General features: G+C 33.0%; 4 protein-coding genes across 8 annotated transcripts; 2 read left to right on the forward strand and 2 right to left on the reverse strand.

The window, feature by feature from the left end:
* Positions 1–868: 868 nt before the first annotated feature.
* LOC124459816 (acanthoscurrin-1) lies at positions 869–1,315 on the reverse strand. Its single transcript, XM_047009525.1, has one exon. The coding sequence runs from the start codon at positions 1,313–1,315 to the stop codon at positions 869–871; it is 447 nt and encodes a 148-aa protein (XP_046865481.1).
* Positions 1,316–1,862: 547 nt separating this feature from the next.
* Positions 1,863–2,255, forward strand: LOC6638282 (glycine-rich protein 5). Its single transcript, XM_002061505.3, has one exon. The coding sequence runs from the start codon at positions 1,863–1,865 to the stop codon at positions 2,253–2,255; it is 393 nt and encodes a 130-aa protein (XP_002061541.3).
* Positions 2,256–4,549: 2,294 nt separating this feature from the next.
* On the forward strand, positions 4,550–12,643 carry LOC6638281 (MAGUK p55 subfamily member 7). Of its 5 annotated transcripts, none has more exons than XM_002061504.4 (10): positions 4,550–4,654; positions 4,738–5,060; positions 7,464–7,547; positions 7,625–7,902; positions 8,425–8,556; positions 8,983–9,012; positions 9,370–9,537; positions 10,707–11,034; positions 11,139–11,438; positions 11,499–12,643. In XM_002061504.4, exons 3-10 carry the CDS (start codon positions 7,505–7,507, stop codon positions 12,017–12,019), a joined length of 1,800 nt encoding a protein of 599 aa, XP_002061540.1. In that variant the 5' UTR covers positions 4,550–4,654; positions 4,738–5,060; positions 7,464–7,504; the 3' UTR covers positions 12,020–12,643. The 5 variants fall into 5 exon arrangements, with proteins under 5 accessions (XP_002061540.1, XP_015034702.1, XP_023032036.1 ...); XM_015179216.3 differs by having other exon boundaries at positions 11,262–11,438; XM_023176268.2 differs by having other exon boundaries at positions 4,738–4,924.
* Positions 12,644–14,576: 1,933 nt separating this feature from the next.
* Positions 14,577–18,977, reverse strand: LOC6638280 (spermine oxidase). Its single transcript, XM_002061503.4, has 2 exons — positions 18,768–18,977; positions 14,577–16,185 (listed from the first exon to the last, which is right to left on the reverse strand). The coding sequence occupies exon 2, from the start codon at positions 16,169–16,171 to the stop codon at positions 14,666–14,668; it is 1,506 nt and encodes a 501-aa protein (XP_002061539.1). The 5' UTR covers positions 16,172–16,185; positions 18,768–18,977; the 3' UTR covers positions 14,577–14,665.
* Between the last annotated feature and the right edge of the window lie 1,818 nt (positions 18,978–20,795).

The raw sequence follows: 20,795 nt of genomic DNA on the forward strand, positions 1-20,795 counted from the left end.
TAAGCTTCGCCTATTTTCTAAAATAAAACTTTATGTAGTTACCTTTTGACGTAATTAATTGTTTTCAAATTTTGTTGTTTACTTATTTTGTTAATTACCCAGTTAAATACTTACTATATTTTATATTTTTATATTTTCCTACATAAATAATTTAATTTTTCCTCGTATTTGAAATTAAGTGAGTTTCTGAATTTATCAATTAAAATACTAAATACTTTAATCAATTCAAACACGAGACAAATCAATAAAACCCTACAATTTTGTTTTTAAACTTATTCTTATAAATTTCAAATAAATTTATCAAATATTAAGATTTTTATGATGTAGTTTTCTATTATGTCACCAAAAGACTCTCTTATAGAGTATTAACAAAAGACAATGATTGTTAGTTAAGAGGAATAAATGAAATTGAAACAACGAAGCCGACCTAATATATATATGTATGATGATTAGGCGGAAGTATGTATAGGCCACAGTGGGGCAAATTGTTTGTTGATTATTGAAAGGTCTTTGACTTCAAGAGAGAAAATTTGATTTCAACACATTTCGATAAAGTGATCTTCATGTCGTCGATTAAGCTAAGTCACTTTGGGCAACCACTTAAAATAAACAAATCGACTCATTCCACTGTAATTCGAAGCTGTCTGAGTGGTCACTCATAATGTTTATATGCTTTTGGTAAACAAATCCAAATGGAGGGAACAACAAAAAGCAACCTAAAGAGCAAGAAAAAAAAAACAAAACTGCAATATCATCAAACAAAGAAAACGAAACTCAAACCCAAATTGGGAATTTTTAATATTTTTCTTCTCGATTTTGTTATTGTTTATTAATTATTTACACATCACGATTTAAGTGGTTTTTTTTTTTAACCTAACAAGCCGCCAAAGCCGATACCTTTGAATTTAGCAAATCCGATGCCGCCGCCAACGAAACCACCGGCACCACCAAAGCCAGCACCACCCAAGCCAGCACCACCCAAGCCGGCACCACCCAAGCCTGCTCCTCCATAACCATAACTTGGCACTGCCTGAACAGTTGAGTATGAGGAGACAACTGGCACAGTTGTGATGACTGGAATGGTGGAGACAACGGGAACCGTTTGAATGATGGGTGGTGGCGCAACTAAACCACCAACACCACCGCCGCCAGCAATTACACCGCCTCCAACAATCGCACCGCCACCACCAAATCCTCCAATGTGACGAGTTTTCCTTACTAAATCGGGCGTTTGATCTCCATTCAAAATCGGCGAACAGGAAACGAGGACACCGCCAAGGATAATCGAAAGATAAGCCACCGTTTGCCACTGCATGTTGTGTACTACTATTAATCTGAGCAAACTTCACCACGAGCCACGTTATTTATGCAAATTAATTATCAAATTGTTTGCTTTTTCAATTTACATTTAGTTTAACAAGTTGGGCGCCGGCAACAAGAAAATTTCCCACAAAGACGGGGTTTTACCCAGTGATGAGAAGTTTCCCGAAAATATTGACCACTAAACTAAACCGCAAAGGTTTCAACCTTTGAATAAGTAAATTTTCACAAGTTCTTGATAGTTAGTAGAGAAATTTCCCTTTAAAAAACTTCAATTCCGCTTCCTTTCTTCTCGAATGTACTCGACTTGATAGTTTTCGCTTAGTGTATCTGTCATTTTTGGGCCATCACTGGTTTTGCCCAACTTAGTTCACACCTCATCACACACTCATCATAACTCACCGTCATCAGAATGTGAAGGTCACCCCGGGGGAAGGTAGGGAGGGATTGAAGACCCTAATTCATAGGTAAACAAAGCATAAGTAGGCATAAAAACCAAATGGTTTCCCTTGTTCGCATCTCACAACGTTGTCAACCTCACAATGATGAAGAAGCTTCAATTACAAGTCCTAATCTCAATGGTCATTTGCCTCACGTTGAGTCAGAGCCAATGGACGGGCATACAACAGATTCCTGTTATACAACAGGTCCCAGTTATACAACAGCAGCCACAATCTCTGGGATTACTCGGAGGAGCTGGAGGTGCAGGCGGATTGATTGGCGGTGGTGCAGCAGCTGGCATTGGCGGTGGTTTCGGACGTTATCGTGAAAGTTATCGCATCAAGGCTCGCGGTTTTGGCGGTGGTTTGGGTGGCTTTGGAGGCGGTGGTTTTCGTGCTCGTTATGACAAGAAAGTTGCTGGTGGCTTTGCTGGCGCTGGAGCTGGTCTAATTGGCGGCGCCGGCGCCGTTGGCGGTGCTGGTCTTTTGGGTTAGGTTTGAAAGTAGAAAATTAGTACAAAAGTTGTGAATAAAATATACTTAAATTTTATGTTTATCGAACAATTTATTTAATGCTTGAACTCTTGGTAAACTGATCCGTTTTACCTCTAATTATAATGAGATAATAAAGGTAGCTTATATATTAAATACATTCATAGTTATGCCTAATATGTACTTATATGTAGCCTTAAGAATGTTACTCCAGATGTTACTTACGAAAATCGAAGCAAAACATTATTTTTAATTTAAAATGCGTTAATAAGGAGTTTACTATTAAAAAAAACTTCCCCTCTGTAAACTAGTTAATAAAGTGTCTCACAATATCGTACCACCAACTCCCAAAATGCTAAAATCCTTATACATTACATTGTGAAATACATATTAAATCTTGAAAGGTAGCAGAAACTTTCTTTGAAAGATAAAGTATATAAATACAAGTAACCCTAAAATCACATTCAATTATAAATATTCATATGATTATCTCAAAAAAATCAGTTTTGCATATAAAATTATATTATATTATGTTTTTTCGAAATATAACTGAAACATTACGAGAAATATTTAAAAACATAAATGCTATATATATATGGCTTATGGGGAGAGTTCTCAAATTTGATTTTTGAAGTAAATGTTTTTGACCCAATTTTGGCCGCTACTTAACTTTTCCAACAACAAATTTTTTACATCTTTTAAAAAGTTAATGATCATTTTTACAGAAACGTGAAGGTGTACAAATTAAAAGTTTGTTTTTAGCTTTAGTTCGTAAAACTTTCCAGTGAATATGTTATCCATGTCGTAATTGCTATATGTTATCCTAACAACAATAGAATATGGGTTAAGCGTAGAATAGAATTGTTAATAGAATTCTTTAAATTTCATAAATATCTTCAACTCCTTAAACCAGTAATTTAATCAGTTTTTCAATGATTTTAGATGAATTGCTGCTGCTCAAAGTATTGAAAGCTGCAAGTAAATACATCAAGTCAATGCTATAAATATGCGATTACTATATTAAAACTAAGCGAAGTAAAATTGTATGTTCCAAAAACTTTGCCACTACTGAAAAATGTCTCAAAATCGGATTTAAATTGTCAAAAATTCACAAATTTCCCCGATTATCTTTTATCTTTGCAAATTTGTAATTAAGAATTTATTACGACAATTTTTAAAAGTCATGTCTATCATTACTGCTTAGAATTTTAATTGGAAAAACTAATCTGTTATCCAATATTGAAAAAAATCGTGAATATCATCACAATTTTCAAAAATGTGTTGTAATTTTTTCGGTTTGCAAAAGATTAATAAAAAATATATTAATAATAGAATTTTGTAAAATAAAATCAAAATAAGACTTTTAAGTCGGTTTCAACTAGAGAGCTGCATGAATGATAGAAAACTCAATTCGAGTGAACAACATTCAAAACCAAATGAATGAATTGAATGACTTTGAAAATCGACTTCAAGTAAATGAGTGTGCGACGTAAAAATCAGTCGCACAACATTCAAACGAAACAAAACGAATTGAATGAGTTAGAAAGTGAGTCAATGAGTTGCTATGACTCGAATGCATTCGAATCCCAATTCTGATTTTAGTATTTAGTATTTATATTTGTATTGTATATTTTTGAACTATATGTGATTACTATACGACAAAACTAAAGTGGTCAGTGGCTCAGTGGGGACCTACTCAGACTACAAAACTGTTGTTATCTGGTTCAAACCCCCCTACGGAGATTAAGAAGAATTTTTTTTTTCCAACTAGTGAAGTAATATTAAAAGGTACATCCATCGTGTATATGATGGATTAGAGAATATGATTTTTTTTTTATAATATATTAGATTGCCTTATTTATGTTTTACGGTTTGTGGTAACTAGGAATCTATTTTTTCTAAAATAGAAAAAAAATATTTTTTTCCGTCGACCCAGATATAGACTTTTTATTTTACTTGCCTAAATCCGGAAAATTTGCATGAAAATTGTTTCATTTCCTGCATCATTAACTCACTGAAATATATGTACATATTTTTTGAATATGTCAAGAATATTGTCTTCCCTTGTTGTTTTCTGTTGGTGGACTTTCAAAAAAAACCACCCTGTAGAGCAGAAAATATGCTCAACCTTCTGTTATATAGTTTTCTGCTGACATGCGCATTTGCAACCCCCTCTTCCGAGGAACTCAAAATTCTTGTTGTTGTGTTTTCTCGCATTTTGTGTGTGTTTTCTGAATGGATATGCTCGTTGGGGTCTCTTCGATGACAACGTTTTGGTTGGGCTTCAGTTCGAAATAGTCGCTCCGTGCATTAGCTTCTCTTCCGTTGTTGTTTGTTGGGCCCAATTCTTGCTCTGCCTTAGCCGCCTCTGCGATATACTCTCTGTCTCTCGCTCGAGTTTTGTGTGTGGACAAATATATATATATATATATAATTTGCATTTGCATTTCAGTTTTTTTATTTTCATTTTGGTTTTTTTTTTTAGTTTGTTTTGCAAGTGAAACAGATTTTCCAAAAATGTGTTTAAATTAAGGGACTAAGTGAAAGTCGTTTGATACTAGTTAAAGCTATGTGAAATTGCCTAAAAATAGACCAAAAAAACACGGAGCAAGAGACAATACGACTACGGACTAGGAGATGAATTTTATGTTTGTGTCTTGGACTGTGTCTGTGTATGTTAAAAGTGGAATAATTATTTAAAAATAAACATCTAGTAGACATAATACTTAAACAAAAAATTAATCCATCAGCGAAGGAGATACTGAAACACACAGAGAGAGAGAGAGAGAGAGAGAGAGAGGAAAACTGGTGAGAAGGACCTTTCAATTAACATAATATTTTCACATCAACTTCTTTGCTCCTATAGAGTGACCAGATTTTCCATGATTTGTTGTGTTAAAGTAGAAAATGTTGTTTTTTATTGTCTTTAAAGAAAAGTAACAGCAACTTAATAACTACCCTTCTCTTGGGCGGGGGTGGTGACCGTGTGGAATGGGGGTAGTTGGCTGGTTGGTTGGTTACCTGCCTTATCTCCCTTCTGGGGCTATATAAGATTGTCTCAAGTCGTACTGCAATTAGGGTAATTGCAATGACTGCAAAACTGTCTGTCTATACTGACACTTTTCTTAGGATTATATGCATTCCATTTGATTGGCAGTTACCCACAACTAATGACGTTTTGTTATATATAGTTCACTTTCCACCTCACTCTCTTTCTCTCCCCCTATATATAGTTCAAGGTCATCTATCATCAAAGGATATGTAGGGGGTGTGTGTGTGTGTGCAAGTTGAAGGACACTAGTTGTATGTACATCTTTATTTTTTTATTCATGCCTTTTTCACACTTTTCCCGCTACCCTTTTCTTTCCTTTGTTTTGTTACTAAGAATGTTAAATGGTGACATTAATTTCCCACATTTTCTTCTACTTGAAGGCGCTAATGAGTTTGTGGCATGCAACTTGGCCATTTATAAGTTACTGAACCCAAGCAAAAAAAAAAAAAAAGAAGAAACAAATTTCCTTTTGGCACTCAGCCAGGACCATATCATGCGCTTGGCTGGTCATCAGCAACAGGACCATAAGCAAAATCGAAATCAATGCAGCCATTGAACATTTAATGTTATGCAGTTTTCCTATTCCTTTTTTTCTTGTTTAGTCAAAAAGCGCATAATAAATTTTCTCTTTCAAATTGAGCACATTGGCTAACCTACTTAGGCAGACTAATTGCATTGGGGGCCAATTGCCTTTGCCAACATCAACAACAACAACAATAGCCCACCGAAATGGAGGCAAAGTTTTCTCTGTGACCCTTCAAAATGTCGCCAGTCAGTCAGACGCCAAGACCCCTCTCCAAAAATATACATATAAGAAAAAAGGCAAAAAGGAAACACAAACAACTGACAAGAAGCAATTTTTTTTGGCCAACTTTCAATACAGTAGCGGTTCAATGAGCATATAGGAAACACCCCCACTTAGTGATGCAAGATTAGATTAGTTGAAAAAAGACGTTTTCAAGTTTTTTAAACACTTTTTTATAGTCTTAGCTTTAACCCAGTGCAATTTTTTATATAATATAAATGAATATGATATCTGAAGTTTATTTTTGCAACATTTTTTATTGCAAAGACGATTTATACATAGATTCATTTATTTAAAATCAATTCGAATGGATTCATTCGACTATCGTTTTTCTCTCACTCATGCAGCTCTCTAATACCTACATCCTATAACGAAAAATAATACTTTGTTAACCTAAAATATGAAAGAGTTTATGAATGAATTCAAAACAACCGTTTAGTCGTTCATTTGTTAATAGTTTTCGATTATAGTTCTCTTTGAATCGAATAAAATATGTTCAATACTTAAAAGAAAATACATGAATGAAGTAAAAAAGGCTTAAATATAAAATTTTCAGTCAGCTGGAATCCACTTTATGTTTAAATATATAAAAAACCAAGTTTTTAGCATTTATTCAATTGAATACTATTCACTAAATTCACTTTAATTCGATTTTGAATGACTTACTTACTAAACTTAGCACTTAAATCTTTCTGGAATATCACAAAACGCTTCTTTTTTTGAAAAATTTGGTTGATTGATTCACTAATTAGAGAGAACTATGTGCCCTTAATTTGGCATTCCTACATGTATATATTTTTATATACTTATATAACTTTTCAACACTTCTTTCGAATGTCAAAATAACTATTTATAATCGACAAACTTTGAATTTTGTTATTGTTATATTTGCTATTGCCCTCTCTTTGTTAATAAGAACTATCTCATACCCTACCTTTTTTCAATACTTTGAGTTTTACCTCTAACGAAAAGATTCGATATTTTATTATTATTATTATAAGTATAAATGAACATAAAGCTAACTATATTTTACAGGCACTAGCAACTAGATTCGATATTCGATAACATAGTCTTTCTTTAAGCCTTTGATTTGAAAAAGGTCAACAAAATCCAATATAACAGTTTTTTTTTTGATAAAATTGAATTATTAAGTAATAAAAACTAATCTCCTGTGTAAACTCTTGCTACTCTCTCTTCACTTTTCATCTTAGAACCGGTCCTGTTTGACATTGTTATTATGAAATAACGTAGAAAGTCAACATTTTAGAGTGGGTGGAGGCCAAGCATGAGCCTTGGAATTATCATGCTAAAGAAAGTTTAATTCTATTCATCGATTTTGTCATTTCAATTTTAGCCAACAACATAAAAAAATAAACAAAGGACCAAGGACTTAGCATGCCAGCTGCAGTTATGGCTTCCGATATCAATTGGGATCCTGGTGAGTCATAATATATCCAAGAAAAAAAATACATATTTACATATTTTAACCAAATTTTATTAACTTTTTTTCGGCAGCGCTTTCCAAACTGTTCACCACCTTAAAAGAGTCGGATAATTTATCAAATGATCAGGAAATTGATTTTCTTAAAGCTCTACTCGAATCAAAAGAATTGAATGCTTTAGTTAATGTTCACACTAAGGTGGCAAAAGTTGGTAGAGATGATCGTCTAGCTCCTGTATTATCAACATCATCCCAAGTGCTCTATGAGGTCCTGGAACAATTATCGCAACACTGTCATCTCAACGAGGAATGCAAAGAAGTATTTCATTTGCTACAAGATGTCCATTTGCAGGTGCGAAATATATCAGAGGTCTTAGCTTGATAGTACAAATAGATAACATTACCTAAGCAAGAAAAGAAAAGAATTCTGAATTCCGATCCCATAACACTTTCAACTCTTTATAACGAAAGTCGTACAATAACCGAAACAAATCTATCTTTGGCTTTCGCACTTCTTAAGATGCATCTATAAATAGTGTAAAACTTATTTAACGAATACTGTTAGTTATGAAACAAAAATATGTTATTGACATCTGAAAATGACACATATATTAACTAAAAATGCTTTACTGTTTATCATTAAACGACTTTAAATCGTTTTTTTTTCGATAAATATTTAGACACTTTTACTACCAAAATTTGAAAATCAATTCAAAGAAATTTTAAGAAAATGAATTAATAACCGTGTAAACTTGGAAACAACCAAAAGGTTTAAATTAATAACTTTTCAATAAGACCAACCTGAAGTTATAAATTGATTATCAAGAGATATTTGCATCTACAAATTGTTAATACATTGTTTATTTCTTCATAGCACTTGTTATTTGCCCATGATGCCATAGCCCAAAAGGATTTCTATCCTCATCTGCCAGAGGCTCCTGTTGAAATGGATGAAGATGAGGAGACCATTAAAATTGTTCAATTAGTTAAAAGCAATGAACCTTTGGTAAGTTAATCATCTCATTTTGTCTTTGTTTCGTTTTTGTGTATCATCTTTGGCTCATCTTCATGTTTTGTCAACTTGTCTCACCGCTCCCTACTTTTTGCCTATATATGCATAGATATATTTACATATACATATATATGTATATCTATGTCAATATATATATGTATTCTGCTCCTTTCTGCGCCTAAATTTTCCAAACTTCATTCATCTACCCATTCTGTTGTCCACATTCATTCTAATAATAAATATATGCATTTTGCTTTTTTTAACCGCTTGAAAATGTCGTATGAAAACGAATTCGATTAATCATTTTGAATAACAAAAAACAAAAAAACCAAAAACTAAAAACCAATTCATATGATTGTTTCAAAAAATATTGTACAAAATATATATAAATATATATGAAAAACAAATATAAAATCACAGACAGGAGCACAAAGTGCGGAGCCAATTGTTGTAAGTAAACAAAATGTCCAATAGCTGTTAAAACTGCAACAATAACAACAATAACCAACAAGAAAAAAACACTTGAACACTGGAACACCCACTTGTCCACAGTGCGTCCACCCACTTGACACAGAATCCCTTTGAACAAAAAAAAAAGAAAAACAAAACGAATTGTACAGAACTTTGCCTTTACTTATCACCTAGATACAAAAAAACACACTCACACACACACCCAGCTCCCCCTACACACCCACACCCAACAACACGTACATATATTCACACCTACACTTACACCTTACATATATATGAATCACTTGTTCATTTTCTCAATATCTTTCTATTTGTCCTTCTCTCAATATCTAACAGGGCGCCACCATTAAGACAGATGAGGAAACTGGCAAAATAATCATTGCAAGAATAATGCATGGCGGTGCCGCCGATCGTTCGGGTCTAATACATGTGGGTGATGAGGTTATCGAGGTTAATAGCATCAATGTGGAGGGCAAAACACCGGGAGATGTTTTAAGCATATTGGTAAGTAACTGGAATAAATGTGATTCATTTTGTTTGGTTTTTTATATAATTAAAATAGTTAAAAAATCCAAATCCAATAAGGTCTTCTCACTTTTTGATTATATTTTCAATCTTGAATCGTCTACTCTTACATTTTCAAACTAAAACAATTGTAATTCTCAACTGTTTAAGTTTCAATCAATTATTCTCATTATTTCAACTTAATACACATATAATTCCCAACTCGTTTAAGCCTGAATTCGCTTAGTCTTACGCAGTGTTTAAATTGCTGTAGTCGAATTAGCAAAAGTCATAAATTTTGTGCTATTCATTGCTGTGACTGTTTAGCAAATATGAAAACAAATACTTTGTGTTGCTTTTGCTTCCGAAAAAAACCGAAATTAGAAAATCTAACCGAAATAGAAAATTTTGACAGCAGCAGCACACAGCAAAAATCCGAAAGCAAAAAACCCGACAGCAGCAGCAATAGCAAAAACCCGAAACAGATTGCTTTGATAGCAACAGCCAAGTTATACATTTTAATACTAGGAACTGTTCCGACTGTTGCTATTGGCCAAATTCGGAAGTCGACGAAAGCAGCAGTCGGAAAAATAGTCGCAGCAGACTACTTGATTCTTAATTTTTGGCCTACTTTGATTTTACCTATACATACGAATTGACTAATTGATAATTTACATGTATTTAAAGAGTATTGAGTACTTTCATGTGTAAGACTCTTACGTCCAATCAAAAAGGCTTGTAGTTATTCAATTTAATTCACTTATAAATCACCATAGATAATAAATTGTCACGATTCCGACATAATACACTGGTTGAAATTCAGTTATCAATTATTTTTACTTTTCTAACATAATTTACTTATAATTCCCAACTTATTTAAGGCTGAATCAGCAATAGCTAAATAACACATGCAAATCTAAAAACCTAAAACTTTGTACAGATAAATTGTATTGTATTAAATTATAGAATATTGTTGTAAACTATCAACCTAACTATATTTTACAAGCACTAGCAACTAAAAAATTAAAGTTTGCTTATGAGGAAACAAGTTCATTTTTCTCGAACTTTTACAAGCAGGACTGTTGAAACTTGTTCACGTTACCTTACCTTTGTTACTTACTCTACCTCTCTAAAAGTTCTGATTAATTTATTCATCCTCTTTTCCATAGCAAAACTCCGAGGGCACCATTACCTTTAAGCTAGTGCCAGCGGATACCAAAAATGCCCAGCGTGAGTCCAAGGTGCGTGTGCGTGCCCATTTCGATTATAATCCCGATGTGGATCCCTATATACCCTGCAAAGAGGCTGGCCTTGGGTTTCAACGGGGCGATGTCTTGCATATAGTGGCCCAAGATGATGCCTACTGGTGGCAGGCACGCAAAGAGCATGAGCGTAGTGCTCGAGCTGGTCTTATTCCCAGTCGGGCACTGCAGGAACGTCGCATAATACACGAGAGGACACAACGTGAGGGCGGCAATGCGGATCTAGATTCGAAGCGTAAGCATCAAGAGTTATAATCACTTTATAATCTCCCCCATAACTCGCATTTACCCATATCATGCATTCATCATGCCCCTTTTGCCCCTCTCACCTAATATCAGCCGGTTCATGCGCCTCACTCTGCACCACTAATACCCCACCTGGCTCCCCGCGTTTGCATACGAGCAGCAGCAGTTCATCATGTCGCCAGCCAAAGACTAAAAAGATCATGTACGATTTGACAGAGAATGATGACTTTGATCGCGAACTGATTGCCACCTATGAGGAGGTGGCCAAATTGTATCCACGTCCGGGTGTATATCGTCCCATTGTGCTCATCGGTGCTCCAGGAGTTGGACGCAACGAGCTGCGTCGTCGTCTAATTGCCAGAGATCCGGATAAGTTTCGTAGCCCAGTGCCATGTAAGTGAAACTAAATCTATGTAGATTTATTATATTTTCATCTCATCTCTCTTTTCCTAGATACTACCCGCCCAATGCGGACTGGCGAAGTGGCCGGACGGGAATATATCTTTGTGGCCCATGAGAAAATGGAAGCAGATATTGAGGCTGGCAAATTTGTCGAACATGGTGAATATAAAGGACATCTCTATGGCACTTCGGCTGAGAGTGTAAAATCCATTGTCAATGCCGGCTGTGTTTGTGTTCTAAGTCCGCATTATCAGGCAATTAAAACTTTGCGTACAGCCCAATTGAAGCCATTCCTTATACACATTAAGCCACCAGAGCTGAGTGTCCTGAAATCCACCCGCACCGAAGCACGTGCCAAATCTACATTCGATGAGGCAAATGCTCGTAGTTTCACCGACGAAGAATTCGAGGATATGATCAAATCGGCGGAACGTATAGATTTCCTTTATGGACACTTTTTCGATGTCGAGATAGTCAATGGCGAATTGATCAATGCCTTTGAGCAATTGGTTCAAAATGTTCAACGACTCGAGACGGAACCTCTCTGGGCGCCTTCCATGTGGGTGCAATAAATGCCAAAAAAAAAAGATAAGAGAACTCAAAACAAAAAAAAAACTATAAACAAAAAAAGTTGCATAAATCCAACACCAAAGTATTTTTTCTGCCATACCGAATTTAGCAATTTGATGCTGATGGAGTTTTTAGAAGTTAATGACTTTGAGAATGAGAGAATGATAAACAAATAAAAAAATACCCTAAATAAAGATATAAAACCCTTTGGGCCTGGCCTCCTCAGTCCTTTTTTTCACTATATGTACCTTGTTTTTGCATAGAAAAAAAGAAAAAGTGAAAAACGTAAACACTATTGAAAAGAATACAATAACAAAATTTCAAATTAACTAAATTAACTAAAACAAGTTCATTACAAAACTATATTGTACAAATCGGATTTCTGTTCAACTATATTCTACTATTACAAATCAAGCAAATCAAATTGTATATACACAAATAAAAAAAATACAATAGATTTCATTTGGTTCTATATATAAAAATATATGTATATTGTATTGTATTCCTGATCTGTCCTGATCTTTGAGATGTTCACATTGTTAAAAACAAATGACAAATTAATAAAAAACCAAAAAAGAAAATGAAAAATACATAAATAAAACTCCTATTTTAAAGTAAAAAATTAACATTATTCTACAAATTTTCTTCAATTGAATTAAATTAATTAAGTTTGAGTTTAAGTTTATTTTCGACTTTTCAGAATTTTGTGATGAAAATATTACCAACTCTCCCCATCATTCTCATTTTTCTTATTTCAAAAAAACTCCCAAGACTATAAAAACAAATTAGAAAAGGAATTGTGACTTGTTTTGATTTTAAGATCATTTGAATCTTTATGGATAGTAAGAAAAAAGTTCTTTAACTCTGAATTTTTTAGAAAACTTTCTTGAGAAGACAAACGATAAGAGAAGATCCAAAGTACAAACTTGTGAGAAATTTTATAATTTTAATAGATTTTCAATATAAGAAAATGTTTTCAGAATAAATCAAACAAATTCTGGTGAGTACTAAATTTAGTTTGTCCTAATTTTTTAATTTTATTTGAAGATTTAAAAATCGTTTTAATATCTGATATAACTACATATGTAGCTTTCTCTGAACTGACCAAAACAAATTAAGACACAATTTAAAATATACTTAGTTATGTCCAATCTGTATTTTATTACTTTCATATCAAAATTTCTATTTTTTGAAAAGAATTAAATCGGTATACTCAAAGACACTTTTATTCCGTAGCAAATAAATTTCTTATGATAAATGTTGAAAAATAATGTTGAAAAAAAATAATCAAATATTTCAAAATCTTAAATTGTTTAAAGAAAGCTTAGTTGCGAGTGAGTGAATATAATTGATGTTCATTCAAGAGACTTGTTCTTTTATTAATCATTCAACTTGTTCACTTAGTGACTCACAGTTTTACTGGTTCTCCCTGAATCACTGTTCGGGTTACTCACTGTCATCTTGTTCAAACATATATTCAAAATTAAGCTACGCAGTTATGTTGGGTCGCATGTGAGTGAGTGAAGAAAATTTAACAATTTTCCACAGTAAGTGAATAAAGCTGTTCACAAAACTTGTTCCTTTAATACTCTTGTTCTCTGGCCTATCACATTACTGACTCACTTGTTGGGGTTCTCATCCTGCAAGCAATGTTAATACCTGATTGATAATTGCAAGTTAAGCACGATCAAGAGTATATTCTTTTCACAAGAGTATAGAAAGAAAGTATGGAAACTGAACAAAAGAGTCGATTGAATAATTGAATCAAAAAATGATTCAGCAAATAAATAAGTAAGTTACTAAATGAATAACTTAGAAAAATAACTTCTTGATAAGTGAGTGAACAAATTATTAATTTTTAATTTTCACTTACAAATTATTAATTTGTTCACTTATTAAAAAGTGACTCAGTGAATTGGTTCATCAAAATGGGGAGTTTTTGGAAATAGGTATATTTGAATTGTATTTGAAATGATATATGATAGGAAAAATACATTGAACATACGTTTTCGATTATAATTTAATTAAAGTTTTCAAGTAATATTCCCAAAGATTCCCTTCACATTAAATTTCAACAAATTATAGCCATGATTGATATGAAAATGTTTAAAAATTTGCTTTTTATTCATTTTTTGTTTTCTTTTTGTGTGTAATTTTTTGTGACATTACAAATTAATGGAAAACTTCATTAGCGGGAAAACATTGACATTGCATAACGATTCGAAATACATTTGAATTATCCATATATACAAATTACATATTGGTCACATCTAGACATTCTATTTCTATTGTTACATTTAAATTGCGGAATACAGAAAAATACAAATTTGTCCTTTTTTTTTGTTAATTAATTAATCTTAATTTTGTCACTGGCAGCCCCATAATTATATGCATTTTTAATACATATATTTTCATATTACCTATATACAAATATATCTGTTTTTGTTTTTGTTGTTTGTGTCTTATGCATTATACAAAGTCTATACAGGATGTATTGTTCAGTTGTTGCTTGATTGATTGATTGCAAATTGATTTTAAGTCAGTTATGTATGTAAATAAAAAACGAAGACATCGATGGAGAAGTAAAGTTCTGTAGAGCTCTCTGATTCAGGTTATATATAGTATTGACATATATCTTTCAGTTCCGGCTATAGTTGCGATTTGGGTATAGTTTTAATGGGCAGACCGTAGAAGTCAGCCAGACGATTGGCCTCACGCCAACCAGCCTCAACGGCGCCATGAACGGTTGAATAATAATGCTCACTGGATGCCTCGCCGGCAAAACAAACCAAAGGTTTGTCACAACGACTCTGTTGTAAGTCCTCCCGTTCTCTGGGCGATGTAACCACCACCGACAAGGGTTGGGCTAACTCTCTTGCTCCTGTGCCCAGCTGTTCGGTCTCCATGGATCGATAGGAATATGAGCCACGGAAATTTTCATTTGTAAACCAAGCTGAGGTACGGAAATTCACCGGATCGGGTATGGACCAACTGAGAAAACGACGGAAAAGATACATGCAACCATCGAGTATCTCATCTCGCTCCAACGACTCCATATGTCGGCCATTAGCATTGATTATCCAACCGGCTAATACATTAGGTTGATAGCTGACACGATAGAAGCCAAATACATCTTCCAGCCAGGCACGGGATGTTCCTTTTATATCCTTTAGATCCTCATCGCGCCAGAGTAGCGTGAAACCCGTCCAATCCTCTGGCCAAAATGCCCGAGGAAATTCCACAAATATCTTATTGACAGTTCCAAATGCCAAACCATCAATAGATCGCTGTTTATCCTTGGGCAATTTGGGTTCGAAGAGACGTAAATGTTGTTCTTTGAGTACACCAAGAGACACGGTGATTATCACATGATCGGCCAGACATTTCTCGCCATTATTTAGTTCCAATTCGACTCTCTTATCATTTCGATTCCAATGGATTTTCTCCACACGACGGTTCAGTATTAAACGTTGCTCTAAAATGCCAAATTCTGATTTCATTTCACCCGATCTCATCATTAATTTGAGTAACTCTTTGTAGCCTTTATCTTTCCAATTTAATAATATATCACCTTCACATTCCCAAAATTCTAAATAACCCTGACCCGACACTTGATCCAGGGTATCGGAGGCCTCAACGGAATTCTCAAATTTCTGATAATTATCGAAAAACTCACGGGCAATAACCTCATCAATATCACGATTTTCCGGTTGTCTCAAGACATCGAAAAATTTATTGGTCAAATAACTGCCCAGCGAACCGCTGCAATTTCTCAATTCCAATTGCCGACTGATTAAAGAATCTCCAACTATAGTTTTCAGACGATTTGCGATATGTTCGGGTACAATTTCTCGATTTGAGCGTACACATTGATAATTCTCATAAACTGGGCCCGTCGATTCCAAAAGTTCTTCATCGTGTCGCTTCACCAAATCGTAGACTATATTATCCCTTTCCCCATGACACCATTGAGCACCCAAATCGATGACATTCTCGCCAAATGGTATGGTATGTATACGTCCACCCAAACGTGACTCAGCCTCAAGGAGCAGGACATTCTGGAAGCCATATTCTAAGAGTTTTGTGGCACAGGCAATGCCCGAGGCACCGGCGCCTATAATTACAATTTTCGTCGCTGCTGTGGGTTGGCTCATTGTGCGTGCAAGACCTACGGAAATATATAAAAATAGATAAAAGCAGTTAATAACCACTCCACTTTCTATCTATATATGGCTAAATATATAAATAGATAACCCTTGCTTTTAATTAACTAATTAGAATTTCAGAATTGTATGTCAACATATCATTAAAGAGTTGGAAAGTCTTTTAGTAAGTAGTTAACCAATACATATGTTAATGCGATTTTATGAATTCATTATCCACGATTTTGTTTTGAAACTGTAACTAAACTAGAAATACTATTAAGTAGACACATTACTTAGATTAAATCGCTCTCATTTAAGTCCTATATATTTATATTAATAGATTCCGTTATGCCTTTAGTGGAATTCCCCTTTAATATCGACCTAAACACTGAGGAGATTTTTCCCATAAATTATTTTGGAATCGAAATATATTAAAAAAACAAATAACGTCTAAAAAAAAAATATATATATATAAAGAAGAATGATAGATATGAGAAGAATACTCTAATATACATCTTTTTCATTTGCCGACTTTAAGCTAAAAATAAATGAACTCACTGTCAATATTATTTGCACCCAAAATTGTTTTTTAACCTATAGATCTGTGTATTATAAACTCTTCTGAAGTTTTTATAAAAGTGTTTCAATAAATAATCTTCAAACTAAATTTTTCTTTAAATAATGAAATGAAGTGTTGTGTAGAAATATTGAGTGTTTTTGTGTAGAAATCAAGTTTTTTGGAATATAGAAATATTAACTATTATTAAATAAGGTATCTTTAGGACAGTTAAAAATGTTTTTAAGAACACCTGTGAGGTGCTTGGTTATAGTTTAAAAATTTATTTTGTTAAAAATCAATTTAAAATTAATTATAAAAGATAATATTGAAAAATAATGCGCCAAATTAATAAGTTATTAGGTTTCCAAAATATTAACTAATATCAAACTTTATCAAACCTTAGGTCTAAGTAGGCTTAAAGTCGTTATTTTGTTTTTGTTGTAATTCTCAACTAATTTAAGCTTTTAAAGAATGGAATGGTAATTGTATTCTTGGAGTCTTTATTCGTGCTATACCTACCTGACATAACTTATCACCTATTCTACTGCCAAAAGACTACTTAATCAGCAAAGTTTGGTTTTACTAAAAATCGAAAAAAATTTCTATTTAAAGCACTTTTAAAGCAAACATTAGCCCAAAAAGGCCGCAAGCTTGAGAGTTTACATTACTTTACAAATAATCTTTGTAATTGCAGCAGATGCCATAACACATTCAGATACTTCTTTGGAATTCAAACAAAAAATACAAGATTCAATAACATGTGTTTCTAAAATTTCATCGAAACTTAAAACAGCTTTAAAATACAAATTTCAATAGAATTCCAATTATATTTCGAGTCGTCTAATATTAAGTTTGTAATGCTTCAAGCTAGAGCCATTTTATTCAAATTCTAATTACGATTTGGAATAGTTGAATGGATAAACTTTATAATTTTTAAAAAAATTCAATATTCCAGCATTACTTAACTTAACATTAGTTAATAGGCGATACTTGGACATTTTTAAAGTAACTTAAGGAGTTTCTGCAACAATTTTTGAAGTAATGGCGCTATAATACTTGAAATTGCTAGTAGTATGTCTAGTATTAAATAATATTATAAAAAAATATTGAAATTTTGGAACTATTATAATACTATGGAGTAAGTATTGGCTAGAAATTAAATTTACTTAAGAATTTACACCAATTAGTTCCTATTTCTTAAAAAATAGAAAACATTTTCGATCTTTGCCATAATTTTTTAATCCACAATTTTTTAATAGTTGCAACAAATCTAATTGACTATCCAATTGATTAAGGAATAAACACAAATATATTCGTATATAGTCAAAGTGACTAACTATGTATAGACGCAGAGCTCAAGAGGTGATGCATTGGGCTGGGGGGCTAGGGGGGCAGCGCAGTAATTTGTGTGCATTCGACAATTGAAGTGAAGGCAAATTGGTCTCAATTGAAATTGTAACGGATTTCTTTCTAACTTAACGGCAGCTTTCTCGCTGCTGTTGATAAGATTGGCCGATGAGGCAACAGCTCTAACCTATACATAATCAAAAGCTTTATGTGTGTGTGTTTAAATAAATATGAGTATAAAAAAAAATTGCCAGTGTGTGTGTGCGAGAGCATATAAAAAAAAAATATATATTTATTAATAGGCTCTTGGAGAGAGAAGAGGAAGGAGATGGAGGAGGAACTGGACCAGCTGGTTTAGGCCCACTCAAGGCAACAAACAACAACAACAATCTTACGGTCTAGGTGAAAGTTTATGTACATAAATAGCAGCAGGCTCCAAACATCCTGCCCCTCCACACCTCTCTCTCTGTCTCTCTCTCACTCTCTGTGTGGTTTCTGTCCCCCAGTCCGTTTCCTGTGGCAAAACATTGATTTTTTTTGTCCCAAAAATATTCAAGGTTCTTTAGCAAATACAACAAATTGACTTCTAGAGATTTGCAGAGATTTTTTTTTTAACTTTCCTCCATCACCTGGTCGTAAAGGTAACTCACATGCTTTCCAAGCGAGAGAGAGAGAGAGAGGGAAAGATATGCTACTCACCGAGAGGAAGTGTGAGGGAAACGCCAAAGGATTGTCTCTAGTTACTTCTATTAGATATTAGATTTTACACGTCAAAATTTTACAACATTTTCCACAAGTCTTTATGCCCGATTTACGAAAATTAATATATATATAAGTATATATATTTTTCCACGTTTTTTTTTGATGCTGGCGGCGCGGTGCGTTGACAAAACAAAACTGCCAAATGAAATGGAAATCATATGGGCAAACGTGCTGTTGCCCTCCACGAAGCGCGCTTATGCTTAATCCCCGTTGCCACCCAAATTATCAGAGGCGGACCCTTAAAAGGGGGTCTCTATGATGTTTATATGGAGCCCCCAGAGGGATATTTACGTAGAGGTCTCTGTATTTTCTGCGCATGCTGAAGAGCTTCCGCGCCAAACAAACGACAAAAGCTCCAACAGCATGAAAAAAGCTCTAGCAACTAGCAACAGCTGTGAAGTGGGTTATATGTAAATGGGGGTGGATGGTATTCGAATTTGAAGGGTATCAGAAGAAGGAAATCTAAAACTTAACGATACGAAAATCTAAAACATAATACAAAAAACCTTTTTCAACCTCTTCAGGAACCTTTTGGAAAATGTAGCAAATAGCAATATAATAATAAATATTTTGAAATACTATTCCAAAATTTATAATCTTTCAGTTGTGGATTTCATTCATTTTAAAACTATACTACACAAAAGTTCTTGGTTTTCTAAATCCTACTAAACCTATTTATGCTTTAATAAGTATTAGATCAAAAGTTAGTAAAAATCTGACATTTTTTCGAAAATTTTGAAAAAAAATTCTGGAATTGTTTGTTTTTATCAACCTTTTTAATTGAACTCAAAACATTTGTTTATATTATGAGACTTTGAGACAAACAAAAGGTTTAATACTTTTTAAAATTTCTAAATATTTTAATCATTTTGTATAGGATTCGAATAAAAACCATTCTGAAATATGATTGGAATAATAAGAAAAGACCGGAAAGAACATGAAAATTTGATAGAAACCCCTTAAACTTCAATTCTATAGTTAATATTATCTTGTTAGATAAACTGATTGTGAGAGAGAACCTTAGAAGGGGAACTATATACACTTTATTCATTTCGAAATATTATTCTAATATCCTGTGTAATTTTGTTACATAATTTCTTTTTTTAAACTTACTCGTATTAAATAAAACATTAATCCAACAAACTTGGAATTCTAGATAATAATCAAGGTTATCTCAAGTTCTTATACCCTCAAGACGTTTCCGAACTGAACTTAGATAATTTAAAATATATTTTCAAATGTTAATAATATTTTAATGGAAAACTGTCAAAGGAATCGTGCAAATAAGGGCCTTAAACAAATTCTTACCTGTAATAACTCTTATCTTTTCTACTTGAGAAAATTAAGTTTTGATTAGGAAACATTTGATTGCTTTATCACCTTATAATGAGCTTTGGTCAAACCGATGAAACGAAATGGGTTACATTTTATAATTTCAACAAAGCATGAAATTAAGTAAATCTATTATAAAAAGACACATTTTCATAGGATCTGCTACAACAAAATCTTCTATTAAGTTCAATGTATTCTACAAGTTATAATATTTTTCCCTGTTGCAAACATTTATATAATAAAATATATGGAGTAATAAATAAATTGATAATTACGAAGAATTATAATTCTAAGATTAAAAATTAAGAGAAGGCTAAAACAAGAATTTAATTCTAGAATCATTTGAGTAGTTAAGATCTTTACATTTAAAGAGATAAACTTTTTAAAATTTGAAAAAAATAGGAAGAAATTTGTAGAAAACTATTAAAAAATCATTCAAGTATTAACAATTAATAAGATAACAATTTCCAAATTAATAAGTTTTAGAAGTTCAATAAGTTCCACAGATTGACTTAACTCAAGCATAGATCGTCTATTGCAAAGAAACCTAAAATTGTTCCTCAAAAATAATAATATTCCTATATAAAATATTTTCTTTCCTTAATCTATAATTCTATCATAATTATATCCTTT

The sequence above is a fragment of the Drosophila willistoni genome, assembly GCF_018902025.1.
Source record: "Drosophila willistoni isolate 14030-0811.24 chromosome 2L unlocalized genomic scaffold, UCI_dwil_1.1 Seg139, whole genome shotgun sequence".
Taxonomy (NCBI): domain Eukaryota; kingdom Metazoa; phylum Arthropoda; class Insecta; order Diptera; family Drosophilidae; genus Drosophila; species Drosophila willistoni.

What these genes read in the sequence shown, in the direction of transcription:
- LOC124459816 (XM_047009525.1), bottom strand. Translation starts at nt 1,315, where the DNA reads ATGCAGTGGCAAACGGTGGCTTATCTTTCGATTATCCTTGGCGGTGTC.
- LOC6638282 (XM_002061505.3), top strand. Translation starts at nt 1,863, where the DNA reads ATGATGAAGAAGCTTCAATTACAAGTCCTAATCTCAATGGTCATTTGC.
- LOC6638281 (XM_002061504.4), top strand. Translation starts at nt 7,505, where the DNA reads ATGCCAGCTGCAGTTATGGCTTCCGATATCAATTGGGATCCTG. An exon ending in TACAAGATGTCCATTTGCAG is followed by an intron (nt 7,903 to 8,424) that starts GTGCGAAATATA and finishes ATTTCTTCATAG; the next exon opens with CACTTGTTATTTGCCCATGA. An exon ending in TGCGGATCTAGATTCGAAGC is followed by an intron (nt 11,035 to 11,138) that starts GTAAGCATCAAG and finishes ACCTAATATCAG; the next exon opens with CCGGTTCATGCGCCTCACTC.
- LOC6638280 (XM_002061503.4), bottom strand. Translation starts at nt 16,171, where the DNA reads ATGAGCCAACCCACAGCAGCGACGAAAATTGTAATTATAGGCGCCGGT.